At 42.6% G+C, this 20,298-nt stretch overlaps 1 protein-coding gene across 1 annotated transcript in view; it reads left to right on the plus strand.

Moving 5' to 3' along the window:
• WWP2 (WW domain containing E3 ubiquitin protein ligase 2) overlaps nucleotides 1-20,298 on the plus strand; it is a 142,690-nt gene that overhangs the window by 81,866 nt on the left and 40,526 nt on the right. The window contains exons 7-8 of the mRNA XM_040633530.1: nucleotides 4,386-4,513; nucleotides 17,256-17,466. Of these exons, the coding sequence (XP_040489464.1) occupies nucleotides 4,386-4,513; nucleotides 17,256-17,466 (339 nt within the window). The remainder of the gene's footprint in view (nucleotides 1-4,385; nucleotides 4,514-17,255; nucleotides 17,467-20,298) is intronic.

Raw genomic sequence — 20,298 nt, forward strand, 5'->3', positions numbered from 1 at the left:
AGATTGTGTGGTTGCTCTTTTTTTTTTTTTTTAAAGATTTTATTTATTTATTCGACAGAGAGAGAGACAGCCAGCGAGAGAGGGAACACAAGCAGGGGGAGTGGGAGAGGAAGAAGCAGGCTCATAGAGGAAGAGCCTGACGTGGGGCTCGATCCCAGAACTCCGGGATCACGCCCTGAGCCGAAGGCAGTCGCTTAACCGCTGTGCCACCCAGGCGCCCCTACCAACTACTTTTAAAAATCAATTTCCAAATGTAACTATACTGGAAAAAAAATCAATTTCCACATGAAGGATATAATAGACTTATTAATCTCAAATTCTGAGCCACCACCAAATTTTGAACTCCACTTTTAATTTAGCAAAAAATTTTGTATTCTGGCTTGTGAGCCATTGCTTTTTTGGACTGTTCATTTTGTTTTCACTTATGTTACCAATGCTAGGGCTGGTCTCTTTTTAAACCAAAGAAACAAAGTTTTGTTTAACTACTCCACATAAATTATTGTGTATGTGACGATGGTCAACAAAGTTGCACTGGAGTGAGAGTGCCAAGTTGTCAGCCAGTCTCCCTCACTGGCCCAGTGGGCTTCCCATGTCAGCATTGTAGAGTGTGATGCAAAATTACCAATCACTGCATTTCCACTAAGCTGTAAACTTTATTTTTTTATTTTTTTAAAGATTTTATTTATTTATTAGAGAGAGAGACAGCCAGTGAGAGAGGGAACACAAGCAGGGGGAGTGGGAGAGGAAGAAGCAGGCTCATAGTGGAGGAGCCTGATGTGGGGCTCGATCCCAGAATGCCGGGATCACGCCCTGAGCGGAAGGCAGACGCTTAACCGCTGTGCCACCCAGGCGCCCCTAAGCTGTAAACTTTTTGAGATGGTCTCTTTCTGTTTTTGTTTTTAATTGTTTACCAGTTTACTAAAGGATACGAAAAAGGATATGAATCAATAGCTCGATGGAAGAGATACATAGGGCGAGGTATGGGGAAAAGGTGGGGAGCTTTCGTGCACTCTCCAGGCATGCCACTCTACCCACATCTCCATGTGTTCACCCACCTGGAGCACCAGGGACCCTTTCTGTTTTGTTGCTAGCCCTAGAAAAGGGCTTAGCGCTCAGAAAATAATCGAATGCTATTCAGTGGCCTTCACGAAGGGTGATGCAAGATGTCCCAAAGCAACCACAGCTGTGGCTCTCAGGGTACAGCTGAGGACTGTGACTGGCAAAGCTTGAAGGCCAAGGTACAGCCCAGAGCCCTGTCTGCGGGACTTTACGTGTAGCAGATCTGCTTCTGGGAGTGTGGAGAGAGAATTCCAGGGCCCTGGCCTTGACTGGATTTTCTTAGGGAGGCCTCAGGTTCTGAGAGAGGAACTTAGGTAAGGACACGCCAGCATTCTGAGAAGGGCATGCTGGAAAGAGAGCTGAATCTCTGTAACTAGGTAACTTGAAAGCAGTTGCGGACTTTTGCTGTTCCATCTTCTTCTGACTGTCTCAGGGGCTGCATAACTCACCCCACCCTCCCACCCCCACTGCCATCTCACCCTCAAAATGGTGGCGGGATCAGGCCAAAGTTGAAGTCACTGGCAGAGCCGAAGCCAGGCTGCCTGTGGTGGAGCCCAGCTCATCTCCACCCCATCGTCTCGCTTTTGTCCTGATACTATTTTGGCTTATGGTGTGTGGTTTCAGCATTTGGGCCAGCTTTTAATCACGACACAATCCCATCTTGTAAGGGCTGAGTGAGTCCTCCAAGAGAGGAAACTGCTGAAGAGAAGATTTTCCTCAACTGTTGACGCCTTTCTTCCTTCTGAGAGTCTTGTGTTAAAGGTGATTCAAGGTGAAAAAAGGTGGAAACTCCAGATTGAGGGCAAGGGAAGAATCTGGGGAATGGGTGTGTGTGTGTGTGGGGGGGGAGGGCGGAGGTGGCAGTGGGCTGCGGCCAGGGAGGCAGCAATTCATGCCAAGTGGTCCCAGCTGCCCCTGGTTACAGGCTAATCCCATCCCTGCTGCAGCCCATCATTCAGGGCCAGCTGCTATCATTAGTGGTTAAACATTTCTGAGAGTATTCTCTCTCAACTCTCACCACATGCCCTTTTGGGGAAGGGAGGGAGGAGCCAAGAGAGTTAATGGGGCCCGCCCTGTTGTCATGTCCAGCTGCTCTGCAGAGGGACAAGGAGCCCCGGACTGGAAGTGATCATGGGCTCGTTGGAGCCTGTGGGTGTGATAGGACTGATGTCGCCTTTCCTATGCTTCCCACACAGCCTGCTGCTTTTTGAGTGATACAGCCCTCTGCTGTGGGTTGTGAGTACCAAATCAGAGAGGCTTTTTTGTCCTTTTAAGGGTATTCTTGGCTGAAATAAACCTTTTATCAACCACTTTTATCTCTGTCAGGCTCTCTGCCCTCAACACATACACACACATCCACCAGCGGCTGAAGACCGTCTTTCCCTTTGGAACTAATCTATACTCATTCTGCTTTCGATGAGGAGTTGTGGTAAAATGCTCAATACTAACATTTCTTCCCACGAAGTGGGGACTTTGAAATATTTTTCTTGACTGAGGTGTGGTTGACAGCTTTTGATTTATGAAATTAGTTCAGGGAAAAATAAGATGGAAAAAGAGAGTCCAAATTAAATCTTTATTTCCATAGCTCACTTGTGCCATTTCTATCCATTTTTAACTGCCATGCAGTCTTTAGGTATGAAGAACTCCATGGTTTGCTAGATTCGTTCGTTTGTTCCTTCCTTCCTTCCTTCCTTCCTTCCTTCCTTCTAGTTTTGACCTGAGAAACCTTTTTTCCATCTTTAAAAATTGTGTTTTTCCCTTACTCAAAAGTACAGAAGTTCAATGAAGAAAACTCGAAAACTCTAGAAACACACAAAAGGAAGAGGTAAGGGAGTTCATATTCACAGGAGAGATAATTACTACTAGTATTTTGGCTTATGCCCATCTTGTTGGAAAAAGTCCATTTCTTGTGCTGGAGAAGGTCATTGGTGGGGGCACTTCTTACTCCCCTAGGAACCTCCAAGTTTGTTAGGTTGCGAGCTCATCCTAACACACTGGATGAGACAGCCTCTCATCCATATTCCATATCCTTCTCCAGCACAAGTAGAGGTGTTCTGGTGGATATGGAGTCTTCCAGCCCAGCAGGGGACCTTTCCATCAGAGCTCTTCATCTCACCGTCGGCCAAGTGACCAGTGAAAGAACAGCCTGGGAGGGATTCAGTTCAAGTCCAGACTGCCCACCCCCAGTTGCCAACCAGAGAACATGGGCTCTTGATCTTAGACTGCCTGGATTTGAGTCTTGCTCCATTGCTTACTTTCTCTGTCTTGTTTTTTACCCGTAAAATAGGTATAATAATAGTAAGCTCCTCCTAGGGTTACCATGATAGATGAGATAAAATAAAGTGCACAGCGCACGATGGATATCTGTTACATAAGGTTCTGGTTCAGTGCATATTATATCTTCTATGGTTATTGTTATTCCTTTGATTGTTGATTGTATTCTCACTGCCCCATATACGTGGTATACATAGATTGTTTGTGGACCTCTGTTTCTCGGCCTAGACAGGGGTGGTCTTTTCTTTACTGGATAATATTTAAATACTCTCACTTTTAAATACTCTCACTTGAAAACTAATAGGTACTGACTACGCAGTAGAATAATCTCCTTTGATGAAACAGCTGGACTGAAGGGCAGGAGGTTTAGACATTTTCACTGAGTGAACAAAGTCAGGCAACAACAGGACTGTGTGAACACATACTGCCTGTTGTCATGTGTTCTCTGAAGTTGTCAGGTTCTCTGCTCCTAGATCCCGCCATTTTCTGTCATGCAGATCCCTTTATCCTTGTTCCTCATTTATGTGGATGGACCATTGAGTCATCTTTTCCAGATGAAACTTGTCAACATATGCATTGGCTGGAGTTGTCTAGTGCCCCTTGACTTCTTTTCCCAAGGGAAGTATGTTTCTAGCTATAGAGAAAATGGATTTGGATACGTTTTGGGCTCTTTTTACCTAATGGGAGAATGATGTCATCTGTAGCCTGCCCAGTGATTCTTGTTTGTTTATTACATTTGAGCCCAATAAAAATAACGTGATGGTCATAGGATATTTTGCCAGTTATTTCAGATGTGGGGGCAATTCACTCTGGATTTGTTTACTTCAAGTGGAAAAGTTTACCCAAAGTTGCCTTCTGGGCTATTACCAAGAAGGAAGCTTACCTGAGTCTCTCTGTTTGGAGCCAGCTTCTGTAGAGTCAAAGACTACAGGGGCTATTAAAAGTCTTATTTCCAATAAATAGTGAGAGGGAATACGGTGACTTAGATGGGACATACGTCTTTCTTTTTCACAGTGACTTATATCTGTCTGCTTTATACTTTGAATTTCCAGGACGCACAGACATTCAGGTGGTTCAGCCCGAGCAACCACAGCAGCCGGTGAGCAAAGCCCCGGTACTAGCAGCCGGCATCGCCAGCCCGTCAAGAACCCAACCCACAGTGGCTTGGCCAATGGCACAGGTGAGTGACAGCACAAAATACCAGCCTGGACTAAAGCAGTGGCTTCTAACCTGTGCTCACATGGAATCGGGACTCTGCCTGCTGCCTCAGACAGAACGTAGGGTGGGCGAGAAAGACTCCAGTACCAAAATCCGTCAACCTTTCCACTGGCCCATCTTCTTTTGTCTCTGGCATATTCTCTTCAGCTGAGATTATTCTCCAAGTGACTGCACTCTTCTAAAATATTCCTTTGCACAAAAATAAAAAGTATTGATTTTTAAATTCATTTCTTATCAGTATTGGGGGGCAAGGGGGATATTTTATTTATATATGACACATTTTTTATTTTTTTTTAATTTAAGGAAATGATCAGACTAGGGATAAAGAAGACTAAGTATTGCTGCTCAGAGCTGGGTTTGAGAAGATGGCGGTATTGTTGGACCGGTTGGGATGCTGACTAGGGGCAAAGCCAGAGTGCCACGGGGAGGGGGGGCGGGGGGGCACATTCCATTACTGTTCCAGTGAGAGTATTTGTCTCATTTGAGAATAGGTAGCCCTTCCATATCCACAGAGAACTTTTCTGCCCTTGATTCTACTTCTCTGTAATGGAGGGGGAGGGAAGGACTGTTTCAAAACAAATCAGTTTTTGTCATGTTTTCCTTCTGTCTCATCAGGACAGTGTCGAATTAAAAAGCAAAAAAAAAAAAAAAAAAGTTCATTTTTCTCACTGTCTTGAAGATTGTCAAATGTCAGTCATTTGGTAGTTTGTCTTAATTTGAAGCAGTTGGGAAAGGACTTGGATGTTTACTTCAGGAAACTGTAGGTGGGGGAGATGCAGATGTTTAAATCAGTACATGACATGGGTTTAGTTTTGTAGATGCTGTGATAGCGAGGTGTGGTGTGAAGGAGGGGAGACCCGGAGCAGCATACCTTCTTCACGGAGATTGCCACAGTCTTATTGCTGCCCTTTGTGAGTCAAACTTACTGAGTCTGAGAGATCAGTTAGGGTTGCTTTCTAGTGACTTTCGGTTCTCTGGCAGCACCGTATGAGGGCTGCAGAGCCGCTCCAATTGGTCATGGTGTTTCGTTATCCCATTTACCTACCATGGGCTGTAGGGTGGAGTGGCCCGTCCTTCTGGGCTCTGTGTGTGTGTGTGTGTGTGTGTGGTGAGCTGACATTCTCCCTGGAGTTTGGGACCTGCCTGAAGGAATCGAGTTAGCTAGCTCCTCCTGAGCCTTGTGGACGAGGATGAGCTGGAGGCGAGGAGTACAAGCGGCTGCCACCTCAGCACGCCTGGTGCTCCTGTGCCAAGCACCGCATCCGCGTGCTGGAGCATCCGGTTGTAGCAGCCTTGGGGGCCTCGCTTCCAGTCTGGGTGAAGGGGGTGGCGAGGTGGCGGCTGTGGACTGTGCTCTAGAAAGCCATATACAGCCCCATGAGCACCAGTAAACATGCTTCTGTTTGAAAAATAAGTCATGGGGCACCTGGGTGGCTCAGCTGGTTAAGCGGCTGCCTTTGGCTGAGGTCACGGTCCCAGGGTCCTGGGATCAAGTCCTACGTCAGGCTCCCTGCTCAGCAGGCAAGTCTGCTTCTCCCTCTCCCTCCCCATGTTCATGCTGTCTCGCTCGCTCTCTCTCTCTCAAATAAATAAATAAATAAATATCTTAAAAAAAAAAAAATAAGTCACTTGTAGGGGAGGGCCAGCATTTACAAATGGGGAGGGGAACTGGGTTTTTGGAACTGCTTGTTTCCTGGAGGCCGTGGCCAGGCTACCCAACCACTTTGATTTTTAGCGGCCTACAGTACCCGATAATGGTTTCCTTCAGCCATCTCTGCTTTTCTTATAAAAACTATTGGTAAATTGACTTTATATGGTGATGGTCTTTGAGTCACTCCTATTGGATACTGGAACAGATCTGTGTTTCCCCTACGTTTATTTTTAGGTGCCTTTGCGTATTGTCCTTATCTCCAGGAACATTATGTTTCAGCAGACGAGGCAGGTGCCAGCCATGTCTTCAGAAAGCCAAATGTCTCTAACCCCAAACTGCATTGGGAATGTTTTATAGTGGTGCATCTGAGTGCCCAGACTGTTCCCAGAACCCATCTGTGAAGGACAGTTGTTGCATTTTAGGGATTTCTGCCTGTTAAAATACTAAGGCCTTGGCCTCCGTCTCATCTCTCTGCTTTCTGCTGTGATGACGGTTCACCTTTGCCTCCAGCCAGCCTGGGCTTTGTAGGCTTTTTAATGTCTATCCAAGGGGTACAGAAAGATCTTACCTTTCCTTTGGGGAGCAGACAGAAGCCCTACTCCTTGGCAGCGCGAGACAAGAAGGGAGTGAAGACATGTGAATGAGGACATCTTCATCTTTCAATACGCTGCTCTTAGAACCGTGAGGACCGGTTCCAAAATGGTGGTGGTAGCTGTGCCTCCAGGAAATATTTCCATAGACATACAAGATTTATTTAGCAAGCCTTTTTGGCTATGCTCTACAGTTATGCATGAAAAAGACATTTAGGGCAAAAACAGAGCTGAGTTCCAGGTGGTTTTTTCATGTTGTCACAACTGTAAAGTATCCATTTTTATAAAATGAAAGTGAATGGCAGCCTGTCTGTATAAATGTAATATTACTAAGTTTTAGAAGTGGTGCAATTGAGAAGTAGACGATCACTGTAGCACTTCATTGAGACCTGTGTGCTATGATTTACTTTCTAACTTTTTATTGAAAACTTTATCCAAGAAAATTACTTCTCTTACTCCTCTCATAAATGTGATTTCCATGCACATAAAGTCTGGAGTCACACTGGTCGCGGTCAGATTCTAGAGCGCCCCCCCCCCGCCACCCTCTGCCATGTACAGTATGTGTGTAAGGCCCAGTGACTCCCTGGGTCTTAGTTTTCTCACTAATAAAATGAGGACAAGAGTATATATCTCATAAAGTTGTTATAAGGAATAAATTATATAAAACATGTAAAGTGCCTGAGACTCTCAAAGTTAGCTTTTGTCTTTATGAATAATTTTATACAGTTGTAGTTATGTAGCATGAATATGAGGGTTTTTAAATCTCATCATTTTTTATACACACTTCTCTGTATCTGTTGTCTTGTTTGCTTTTTTTAGTAACCTCGTACTGTTTCACAGTTAATATGTCAGAATTCATTTAACCATCCTTCAATTCTTATGTATTTCCCTATTATAAAACAAAATCCTGATGCAAATGTCTTTGCACACAGCTTTGTTTCTTCTTGCATAAAGTTCTTGAGTCCAAGGATATGAATTTTTAAAAATGAGATCAAATGTATATTACCAGCTTGCCTTCCAAAGGGATTGAAGCTATCATACAATCCATAGTAGTATAAAATTTCCATTAGGTGGTATATGAGGTTTATTTTTTCCTGAACTGTATAAATACTGGCTTATTGTTTTGCTAACAGCTACTAAGTGCCACTTCATTGTTGAACCTAATTGCACGTTTTCAGTTATTAGTTGCTCACTCAACTGTTTCTTTCCTCTTGTGTGATTTTTTTCATAGCATTTGATTCTTTTTTTTTTTTTTTGGAGATTTAGACATTTATGTAATATATATTCTGGTACAAGTTTTTTTTTTTTAATTGAGGCAAAATATACATAGACATTAAACCGTTTGAAATGTGTAATGTAGTGGCATTAAGTATATTCTCAATGTTGTGCAACTATCACCACCACTATGCATGTCCAGAACTGAAACTCTGTACCCTTTAAACAATAACTTCCTCCTCTCCACCCACCCTCCAGCGCCAGCCCTTGGTAACCTCTGTTCTTGGGTCTCTGAGAATTTGCTTATCTTTGGCTCCTGCCTGGCTCATTCAGTAGGGCAAGAGAGTCTTGATTTTGGGGTTATGAGTTTGAGCTCCACATTGTGCGTAGAAATTACTGGGAAAAAAAACAAAACTTAGAAAATTAGCAATGGCTAATGATTTAATCTAAGAATTTGCTTATTCTAGGTACTTCTTATAAGTGGAATAATTTGTCCTTTGTCTCTGGCTTATTTCATTTAGCATGTTTTCAAGATTCAACCATGTTGTAGCATGTTTCAGAATTTCATTCCTTTTTAAGGCTGAAGAATGTTCCACTACATGTGTATACTACATTTTATTTATCCATTCATCTGTTGGTGGACTTTTATGGATTGTGCCCACCTTTTGGCTATTTTGAATAATATTGAATAATGCTATTGTGAACATGGGTGTACATCTCTCTATTTGAGTCCTTGCTTTCAATTCTTTTGGCTATACACCTAGGAGTAGAGTTGAGGTAAATATCTAGTAATTCTCTGTAACTTTTTGAGGAACCCCTAAACTATTTTCCACGGCAGCTGCACCATTTTACATTTCCTCTAGCAGTGAATGAGTGTTCCAGTTTTTCCATATCCTTGCCAACACTTGTTTTCTGTTTTTTTTTTAATATAATAGCCATCTTAATGTATACAAAGTACTTAGATATGTTTTGTCTGTTAAATTTATGATTTTAAGTTTCCCTCCTATATTATTATTTTACATTTTTATTTCATTTTTGTGGCTTTTGTAGAAAAGGAGATAGAAAATTTAAAAATAATTATGCCTGAGCATTTTTTAAAAAATGTGCGTAGTTTTGTCTGTGGCTGGGATAAATACTTTATTCTGTTTTTCTTTTTTTTTTCAAGGTGTTACAAAATAACCATCCTAATGGAATGCATAGTGTTATGTTTATATACGTACATAAATATAATGAAGTCTGGGTTTAAATTAATTTTTCTTTATATTGGGGTCCTATTATTCCAGAAACGTTGTGGTTTTTTTTCTTCTCACTGGTGGTTTTACTTAGTGTTTATCATTTATCATGTTCTGAATATTCAGTGAGAATTTATTTCTGGATTCTTTATTCATTCCATTTATTTATTTCCAGTTTTGGGCCATTCCCATGTGATTTTGGTAAATTGACATGTGATAGTGAGTTTTTCTAATGTCTTGAAGGGCTACTCCTGCCCTGTTACTTTTTCTCCATGATATTCTTTGGTAGTTTATATATTTTCAAAACAAATTTCAGCCTTTGAGTTCTTAGAAGCATGATGGAATGTACATGGAAGTTGGGTGAATCTTTATACTGGTCAGGGAAGGACTGCCCGTTTTTCAAGTTTCTCTTCCTGTTTTCCATCTAATTTTTCTTCTTTTTTTCCCATCTAATTTAGTTGTTTTTCTTTACATAGAAGCCTTACCCACCCTATGTCACGCTAATTATGAAAGATTTTTGTAGTTTTAGTGGCTTTTACGGAGGACTGAGCAGCTAATGCCTTGAAAGTGCATTGCTTGTGTTTCATGGATGAGAGATAGTGACTGCGTTGCTGTGCGTCATATGTTCCGAGCTGATCTTCTGTTTACAAAGTTTCCACTGTTGACAGTTGCCTTTGCCATGCTCGAGTGTGGGGGCTGAAAAGGCCTGTGTGTATACCAAGAGCCCGCACTGCACGACACACACCTGAAGGTCTTGGAACATACAGTGAGCTGGCGTCATGTCCAGGATTAAGAACGAGAATTTACAAATCCTGATCTTTTTTTGGCTAGCTGCGACTAGAGTATGTCTCCGTCCTGAATGAATATCTGATTCATAAAGTTAGAATGTTTAACCCACATCACATAGGGCACCTTGTGAAATACTCCTTGTTGCCGAAACCAGAGGCCATTCAACTACCTTTTTACCTACTCACCCATTTACTGTGTCATCTTGGTACCCAGCTTCTCTTCCCATAGAGGAAAGCAATCAAAGCCAGCTTCATGTCTTCTCCCCTCCTTCCACCATTGCTTTATTTCATGGTGTTCTGGGTTTGAGTACTGGTTTTGCTGTTTGCTAACTGCATGTCTCCTGTCTGGATGGAACCTCTGTGAGCTTCAGTTTTGTCTTAAATAGATGGGAATAGTAGCTTCTCGCAGAGCTATTTGGCAGGTAGATGAGCTAATGAGAATAAATTTGCTAAAGGCAATGTAGGTTCCTGGATTGGATCTTGGAACAGAAAAAGGACATTAGTGGTAAAGCTGGTGGACCCAAATAAAGTCTGAAGTTGGGTTAATAGTAATGTGCTGAAGTTCATTTTTCAGCTTTGACAAATGTGCTATGCTTATATAAGATAGTATGCCCTTGAGGGACGCCTGGGCAGCTCAGTCGTTAAGCATCTACTTTCGACTCAGGTCATGATCCCAGGGTCCTGGGATCGGGCCCCACATCGGGCTCCTTGCTCAGNNGGAAACCTCCTTCTCCCTCCCGCACTCCCCCTGCTTGTGTTCCCTCTCTTGCTGGCTGTCTCTCTCTCTGTCAAATAAATAAATAAAATCTTAAAAAAAAAAAAGATAGTATGCCCTTGACTCACTTTCCCCTAATATTGCTATTTTTGTAACTTTTCTGTAAGTCTAAAATTATTCTAAAATAAAAATGAAAAGAAACTGCTTTGCAATTGATAGTGTCACACAAATGTCAGGTGGTTTTATTTCAGATTTCTTTCACTAGATTATTAGGTTTATTGAACAAGTATTTATACAAATATTTGTCGAATGCCATTTTGCTAAGGACCATGGATGGTGTAAAGATTTTTAAAATAAGGGGATGCCTGGGTGGCTCAGTCGGTTGGACGTCTGCCTTTGGCTCAGGTCATGATCTCAGGATCCTGGGATTGAGCCCCACATTGGGCTCCCTGCTCAGTGGGGAGCCTACTTCTCCTTGTCCTGCTTCCCCTGCTTGTGCTCTCTCCCTGTCAAATAAGTGAATGAAATCTTAAAAAGAAAAGATTTATAAAATCCTGTTTTTAAAAAAGAAGCTGAAGACACTGTCAGCTAAGTACCAACACAGCAGATGTCACAGGACTGTGTGGTTGAGTAGCCAAGACCACAGGTGTTGTGGGATCCACAGAGAGGATAGTCAGGCTTAAGTAGTGGAGAGGGCCTCCAGGGAGTGGGGCTCAAGTGAGCAAAGAGGTGTAGGCAAGAACATAGGAGACAGAGAGTGGAAGTAGTGAAAAATGAAGGAAACAAACTTGCCCCTGTTCTCAAGAAGGGTGCAGTCTTTGCAGGGAGATAAGTTGTATATATCAGACAATTAGGATTAATAGAGAACATTGGCTATATGTATTGGATAGAGTTATAATTAAAATACAGCAATTCTCTAAGGCACAACTAAATTGTAACTCCTTGTCTTGTCAATCCATTTTTTTCCTCTACTTGAAGCCCCATCGTGGCTGGATTATGGTGCTCTGTCACTGGCTTACCCATGTGACCGGAAGCCAGTAATGTAATTGTCTGACCTTCAGTTTCTCCTGACTGTAAGCTGTGATGGGGTGGATTTATCGCTGAGGTTCTTTCAAGCTCTTGTGTTCTAAGAAACACTTTTTGAGAGCAGAAGAGTACAAGCACGGACACAGAAAGTTTGTCAGCATAGGGATATCCAACTCTCAACCTCTATTTCCAAATCAAAGTGTAACACAAAGCTCCAAAACGGATGAGCTCCTGTGGTGAATCAGGGGCTCTTGGATAGGTCTGTGGACAGATGCAGTCCTGGTGGGAACCCTTCGAACTAGATTTGCATCTGTCTGCACAGTCAGATCCAAATAGCGTTGATTGGAGGGTCTTTTCCATTGGTATGCCATGGAAAATGGGTCTCTGCTTTTGTTCTTTTCCTGGTTAACAGTTTCATAATAATTATTCTTAATAGGTAGTACATGTACATTATGAGAATTTTAAAAGCATAAAAGCTCAAACAGTGTAAACAAAGTTTCCTTCCTGTTCCAGTCCTCTGGCCCCCAGTTTCCTCCCCAGAGGTGGTCACTGTTGTGTTTCTTACGATTCTTTCAAAGATATTCTTTGTCTATACAAACATATGCACATATATTTGAAAACACACACACACACACACACACTCACACACACACTAGCACAATATATATGCTGTTCTGCACTTTCCCACTTGATAATTATCTTAGAAATTTTTGCAGAGAATTTGAAGCAAACTTGAAGAGCTTTGCCACTTCCCTCCCTTGCTGACCCCAACCAGAGATGGGGACAATTTTAGTATCAAAAAGAACAATAATCACAATGGATTGAAATATTTTAAATATGTTTAAATCCAAGAGCTTATAACGATTTTTACACCACAAAATTTCATTGTTCATTTTTGGAGGATGTGAGGAAATCAGTTCATTTTTCTGGAAACCGGTAAATAAAAGTAAAGACCCAAGCATTTCTCCTGCCTTTTCTTTATGAACTGAACCTTAAGGTAGCCAAATAGTTGATGAGGGAAAGTTTCTCTTATAGGCATGGTAGAATTAGAACGTGACTGTTTTGCAATCCCCAACCAATTTATGGATTTAGACAAGAATCATCAGTGGGTGCTAATATTGCAAAAGGGTGACAACCAGCTGTGATGTGCCTCTTGATGGAAGTATGCAACTCCATGTGTGTCGCCAACATTGAATATGTAACAGCAAAAAGAATATTATAATAAATGTATCACCTAGCTCTAAATATTATTGGTTCATGGCTATTTTAGTTTCATCCACAGGTCCACCCACCTTTGTTCTACACACCCATCCCCAATTCCCCACACCTCCCTCTTACTGCATTTATTTTATTTTTTATTTTTATTATTATTTTTAAAATATTTTATTTGTCAGACAGAGGGAGGGAGAGCACAAGCAGGGGGAGTGGCCAGCAGAGGGAGAAACAGGCTCCCTGCTGAGCAAGGAGCCTCATATGGGACTCAATCCTAGGACCCTGGGATTATGACCTGAGCCAAAGGCAGATGCTTAACAAACTGAGCCACCCAGGTGTCCCCTCTTACTGCATTTAAATTTTCAATATTGCTGGGGCGCCTGGGTGGCACAGCGGTTAAGCGTCAGCCTTCGGCTCAGGGCGTGATCCCGGCGTTATGGGATCGAGCCCCACGTCAGGCTCCTCTGCTGTGAGCCTGCTTCTTCCTCTCCCACTCCCCCTGCTTGTGTTCCCTCTCTCACTGGCTGTCTCTATCTCTGTCGAATAAATAAATAAAATCTTAAAAAAAAATAAAATAAAATAAAATAAATTTTCAATATTGCCAACTGTTCTCCATAGAGGTTCTAATAATTTCTACTCCTGCCAGCGATATGTGAAAATGCCAGTGTTTCTTATACTCCTACCAGTGTTGTTATTTTTTTTTTTATTTACCAGATTACTTTTTTTAAGGGGTAGATGGGGCAGAGGGAGAGAGAGAGAGAGAATCTTAAGCAGGCTCCATGCCCAGGCAGAGCCTGATGTGGGGCTCAATCTCACAACCCTGAGATCATGACCCAAGCCGAAATCAAGAGTCGGACGCTTAATTGAGCCGCTCAGATGCCCCTAAACATTTTTATTCTTACCAATCTGATAGGTTAACAAATGGTACTTCATCCTAGTCTTAAATTGCATTTCTTTTTTTTTTTTTAAGATTTTATTTATTTATTTGACAGAGCGCACAAGCAGGGAGAGGGGCAGAGGGAGATGGCGAAGCACACTCCCCACTGAGCAGGGAGCCTGACTCGGGGCTCCATCTCAGGACCCTGGCATCATGACCTGAGCCAAAGGGAGATGCTTAACCCACTAAGCCACCCAGGTGCCCCTTAAATTGCATTTCTTGTCTCATAATTGAGGTTGAGCATCTTTTAATACGTTTAGGGGTAATTTGTATTTCCTTTACTCTGAAGTGCTTGTGCATATTTTCGGTCTTTTTCTTATTGATTTGTAGAGATCCTTTTCATATCAAAGAAATTAGCCATTAGTCCGTAATATGAGTTGGCAATACTTTTCCCCAATTTGTTGTTTTTCTTTGATTTTGCTTTTGCTTTTGCTTTTTTTTTTTTGCCACTTAAGTAAAAAAACAAACCCTTTAATGTAGTTGAATCCATCCATTTTTTATGTCTTCTAGATTTTGTGTGATACTTCAGAAAGTCTTTTCCACTTTGAGATAAAAATATTCTCCTCTGTTTTCTTAAGTTCCTCTTTAGTTTCATTTCTTATGTCAAAATTTTTGATTCATCTGGAATTTATTTTCATGTCCTGGATAAGGTAGGTATATAACTCATCTTTTCCCCAGTGTACTACCCGGTTGTCACAACACTGCCTACTGAATGATCTCTTTGCTGTAGTCATTTAAAATGCCACCTTTGTCATATACTGAATTCCTGTGTGTATTTAATTCTGTTTCTGAACTTCCTGTTTATTTCATCGACAGCTGCTTATTCGTGTGTTAGTACCACATTGTTTTAATTGTTGTAGCTTTATGATGTGTTAATACTTTAGAGAACTACTCCCCCCCCATACACACATATACACAACACTCTCCTTTAGAATTTTTGTGGCTATTCTGCTGTATTTAGTTTTTCTTATAATTTTTTCTAAACATTTTATTTGTTTTAAGGACAAAGAGAGAAAGAGCAAGTGTGAACAGGGAGAGGGGCAGAAGGGGAGGGAGAAGGACAAGCAAACTCTGTGCTTAACACAGAGCCCAACACAGGGCTGCATCCCACCACCCAGATAGCATGACCTGAGCCAAAATCATGAGTTAGAGGCTTAACCTCCTGAGCCATCCAGGCCCCCCTAGTTTTTCTTATAACTTTTAGAATGAACTTTCTTAGTTCTCAAAAATGTCATGATGGTTTTTTTTGTATTGAAATGGAGTAAAATTTATAGATTTGCATGAAGAGAGTTGCCATCTGTTGTGTTTTACCAACTCGGCTGAGCTAGAATAGGAATAGAAGCATGCAGTCTGGCGTTTGTGTGGGGGAAACACCAGTTGCATAAGATGGAGTCACTTATTAAACAACTCATTTAGTTGATGTGCCAGACAGTGTTTCATACGCTGGGGAGAAAGCAAATGAATGGATCGCAGGTAGTCCCTAGGCTCTTTTCCATTTCTGAAGAGCGGGCGACATCACATCATGTGAAGAAATGTTGCTTTCAGCTGGCCCCCAGTCTCAGGTGAGCCGGTAGGATCCTGTCGTTGCTCGGTTGTTGCCATCTTGGGTTGCTTTAGAGGATGTGCACAGAGGGAGAAGGAGAGCATAGTTAGTGAGGAGTTCAGGCTCTGGAGGTGGGGAGTAGGGGTGAGAATTAGGTGCCCTCAACCTCAGGCGGTTATTTGACCTCTTTGAGCCTCAGTTTCCACAACTGTAAAATGGGATGTTCATTGTACCTAATGTGGGGGGTTGTGTGTGAGGCTTCCATGAGATAATCCAAAATGCTTTGCACTTTGCCTGGCACGCGCTGGTGTTCTGTACATGTTAACTAATACCACTTATATTGGAAATCTGACTCTGCTGGTCTGTTGGTGTCTGATTTATTATGTTCAGTTCCTGTCATTATTAAGGAGAAGCAATAGAAGAAGATACCTAGAGAAGAGCAGCCAGGTGATAAGAAGGGAAGGAGCCTAGGAACATTAAAGAAAGAACAGGCCTTCCTACCAGAAAGGAGAAGGTGAATGAGAGACAGGGTGGCCTAGGTGCTTACTCTGTATTGTGTGGGGGGTGGGGACTAAGACCAGCTAGTGGAATTCCGCTTCACGTAAGAAAAAACTCGCAGGCAGGACATCTGCTCAACGATGGAATGGCTCTGTAGCGAGTTCCTTGTCAGAAGTGTTTAAGAAGAATCTAGATAGTACATTTGTTACATTTGAAACTGCAAAAAGAATTTCTGAATTAGGAAGATGAGGCTAAATCACATCTAAGGGGTTTTCCTACAGAATTCTGGTATAAATATGCACATATGCAATCACATATGTAGAAAATTCTCTGCGTATGGCTTAGGCATTTTCAAAGAATTCTTTGAAAACCTTGTTTGATCCCTTTTTGAGTGAGAGGATATTGCATTGTCTTGGGGTCCTTGTGAACATGAGTGATCATCAAAGAAATAAAGAATGGAGAAATAAGGAGACTCGGAACAGGCTTATTTTTTAAATTTTTTAAATAATTTTTATTTTGTTATATTAGTCACCATACAGTACATCCCCAGTTTTTGATGCAATGTTCCATGATTCTCATGCGTATAACACCCAGTGCACTATGCGATATGTGCCCTCCTTAATACCCATCACCGGCCTATCCCAATCCCCCACCCCCCTCCCCTCTGAAAACAGGCTTATTTGACTTCTTCCTCTTTGTCTGTTGTTATCGTGAAGACAAGTCCCTCATCTTTGGTGCCCATCTTTTTCATCTATAGTATTAATCTTTGTTCCATGCTTTGAGCATGAGTCTTTAAAGGAACAAGCACATGGTTGGAAGTTTTTTGCTTCTTAGAGTATAGAGAGCTTTTTTGAAGGAAGGTGCTATTTGTGCCCAGCAGACAAATGACAAGTTAAAAGAAAAGTATGTGACCCTGTAGATGTGGCCTTGGCCTTGCTTCATTTAGCACCAACACACCTTCCTGTTACCTTCCTTCCAGCTCCTCTTTTACTGTAATACATGTAATCAGAGAATACTTTAGAAAAATGTAATAAAGGTATACAAAAGAGGTAATATTTAATATATTTATTTCAGATCCATCTCCCAATTGTTGTGCAGGGGGTGGAGAGGAGAACAGGGGCAGGCCATTACTGACTTGCTGTCATTTCCAAAGTTATGTTTTGTAAAACTTTTTGCTGTTACCAGATGCATGCATGGTAGCTTTGTTGGTACTGTGTTACCACTTTAAGGGAAAAATCTAGTAAATGTGAACACGGGTCTAAGTTGATCTCTCAAATACGATTTCTCTTGTTTTCAGTGAATGACGAACCCACTGCAGCCACTGATCCTGAAGAACCCTCTGTTGTTGGGGTGACATCGTCGCCTGCTGCAGTGTCGAGTGTGACCCCGAACACCACTGCAGTGTCTCTCCCTGCTCCGGCCACACCGGCCGAAGGAGAGGAGCCCAGCACCTCAGGCACACAGCAGCTCCCGGTGGCTGCCCAGGCCCTCGATGCTCTGCCTGCTGGGTGAGTAGCCTTCCGGCCCACAGCAGCGCTTCCCCCACTCAAACCTGAGGCTCCTTCGCCAGCACCGAAACAACATGGTTATTTATTACCTAGTGGCTTGCAGTCTCTGGGGAGGCTGCCATTGCACAGGAGCGAGGAAGGTGTGGAAGAACTGCTTGTTCTACATAAATCTTGAAAAGAATCTAAATCATCTGGGGGCAGAATCAATGCTACCTTATACCATGACTTGAAATGAATGGCTTGACTGAAAGAGTGTGACTTTTATGCAACAAGGAGCTCATTTTGCCTTCCCTCGTCTTTGGAGGGTGTTTATTGAGATCCTGCTCAGAAAACTGCTTTTCCTTTCCTGAATTTTATCTTAATAGTTTATGGAGGACGTTAGGCTCTGAATATTACTGTATATTCCTTCCATAATACTGGGGCTGATGTTAACATGGACTACTAGTTTTCTTGTGATCCTTTAGTTCAGAGTTAAATCTGATGGTAAAGACCATGGATGATAAGAAGGTGGCCCCATTAAGCCAAAGGGAAGTTCAGGTTTGGCTATATAGTGAATAGAGATGAAGAGCATGGACCTGGGAATCAAACAAATCTGGCTTCAAATCCCCACTGGATCCTATGTGACCTTGCTCAGGTGGCTTCTCATCTCTGTAAGTGGGGTGGTGGTTAATAATCATGCCTGTCTCTCTAGGAAGTTAAGGGCATATATGAAGCACTCACCCAATGGTGGATGTTCCACCCGGTGAGTGATATTTTTGAATCGACTGTGAAGGAACCATAAAGGAAGGGAATGGTTCTGAACTGGCTAGTGAAGTCTTGTCTCAGCAACTACCAGTCATAGTCAGAGCCAGTCCTGTTGTGGTCCTGAAGTCCATCCTGGTTATCAGTTTGGTACCAAGGAGACTGGTGTCTCTATCACCACAGTCACTGGTCTGGCTGATGGTGGTCATGGTGGCATGTGGGTGGGTCCTCTGAACCCTTGTAATTCATAAAGGAAAAGGGAAGGATGCACGGTCTCTTGCTTGATGTATAATATGCTCTGTCTTCTTAAGCCTCTTTAGAAAACCCACTTGTTGAAAACAAAAATCTTAAATCTGACGGCAAATGTGATTTTTACCACATACATATCACATCCTTAGCGTTTGACCTACTACCTAACGTATATCTTAAAGTATGATGAATAAATGAAAAGTATTGCAAGTAGTTCCTAATACCTCAAACCTGGAGAGATGGAGTATTGAGAGGTGGCTCTGAAAAGTTTTTGTGAAGTTCTTGATTTTACGAAAAGATTAATAACCAATTGTTTGTGTCCAGCTCTTCCCTACAGAGATTTATGTTCTCTTTTGTATGTGGTAAAGGATACTAGAAAGACCTTTGTTTGACTTATAATTTCAAATCTGTTTGCTGTAATTTGGGGGGAACAGAGCAAAATCCTTTTGGCGGAAAGGAGAGAAAATGGCTGCCTGTGTCCCCGGTGAGCTGTTTGTTTTCTTTCCGCTGAGTAAATGCCTGGAAGGCCAGCTTCGCTCCTGTGTCAGTCACAGGCAATTAGGGCTAATGGCTCAACATGTCTTTATGTAGGGTGTGTGTGAGGGTTACTGTTCTCTGGGATTGGGCTCTTCCTGTTTCCAGGCAGCTGGAAAACTCCAGGCCCTGAAAACACTCTTTATTCTAAGTTTGGCAGATGGAGCAGCCCAGGGAAGCCGATTCCCCACCCCCATCCTTGCCAGAGGCTGAAACAGTTTGCCGAGGTAGAGTTTGAACAGCATCTTTTCCTTAGAGCATTTAGAATGTGACAAGATCCCTGTGCGGGTCGGGGTAGGCCACTGCCCACTCTAACAAGTATGCTGGTACTGAGACCCAGTTTTCCATCTTAAGGTGCCCATCCCTAAAACAGTGGGAGCTTAGTACTTTGCAGGCTGGTTCGGGGCCTGGAGATTGGAGATTGCTACCAGAACTGCTTGAGTGCATGTCATGAGGATGGCATGCTTTCAGTTTGCTGCTCTGTGATGGCAAGTCAGAGAAGACATGCTTCCTGCCAAAGACCTACCATCACCGCACCAGCTTATTTACAAGTTCAGGAGATCTGATCAAGATGGGTTATTCCTTTATTCCGGGTACCTTGGCTTTATGAGTCAGGAGACCAGTTTTCATCTTTTTAAATAAAACTCTGAGCATGACATTCCATGCTTAGAATGCTGCCAAGGCTGCCCATTGTCGTTAGGGATAAATTCTCAAATCCTCAGTAAGGCCTAAAAAGCCCCACGTGATATGACCCCACCTACCCCTCAAGCCTTCCATGGAAGGCTCTGCTTCGCTCTCTAAGCTCTAGCCTTAATGACTTAGGTTAGTTTGACAGATGTACCACCCTTTCTCTGGACTTAGGACCCTCCACCATGCAGGNTCCGAACACTTCCTTGCCATTTTTTCCATTAATCAATCAGCACTTCCTCCGGGAATCTTTCCTTGATCCCTGGTAGACAAGGTCAGAGTGATTTGTCTACTGTAACTCTTCTCACATGTGTATTTGCTTGTTTTGTATCTCTCTAGCCTGCTGGGCTGTAAACGTCAGGGTGACAGGGAGCCTGACACAAAGTAGGCCCCCCAGACATATTTGTAATAAGTAAATATAAATGCCATCTTTTTTTTTTTTTCCCTTTCCCCACCTGGATGAATGTGTTCTGCTTCTTTGATACCTCAAATAGCAACTGTGACAGGAATAATTGCATTTTCTTCCCAGAGGCAAGAGTGGAAGGCTGTCATCCACTGAGTTGACTGGCTTTGGGTTCAAATATGCTGCTCTCAGAGAGTGGGGGCCGCTCTTCCCTGCTC

Source organism: Ursus maritimus, unplaced genomic scaffold, assembly GCF_017311325.1.
Source record: "Ursus maritimus isolate PB19 unplaced genomic scaffold, ASM1731132v1 scaffold_19, whole genome shotgun sequence".
NCBI classification, from domain to species: domain Eukaryota; kingdom Metazoa; phylum Chordata; class Mammalia; order Carnivora; family Ursidae; genus Ursus; species Ursus maritimus.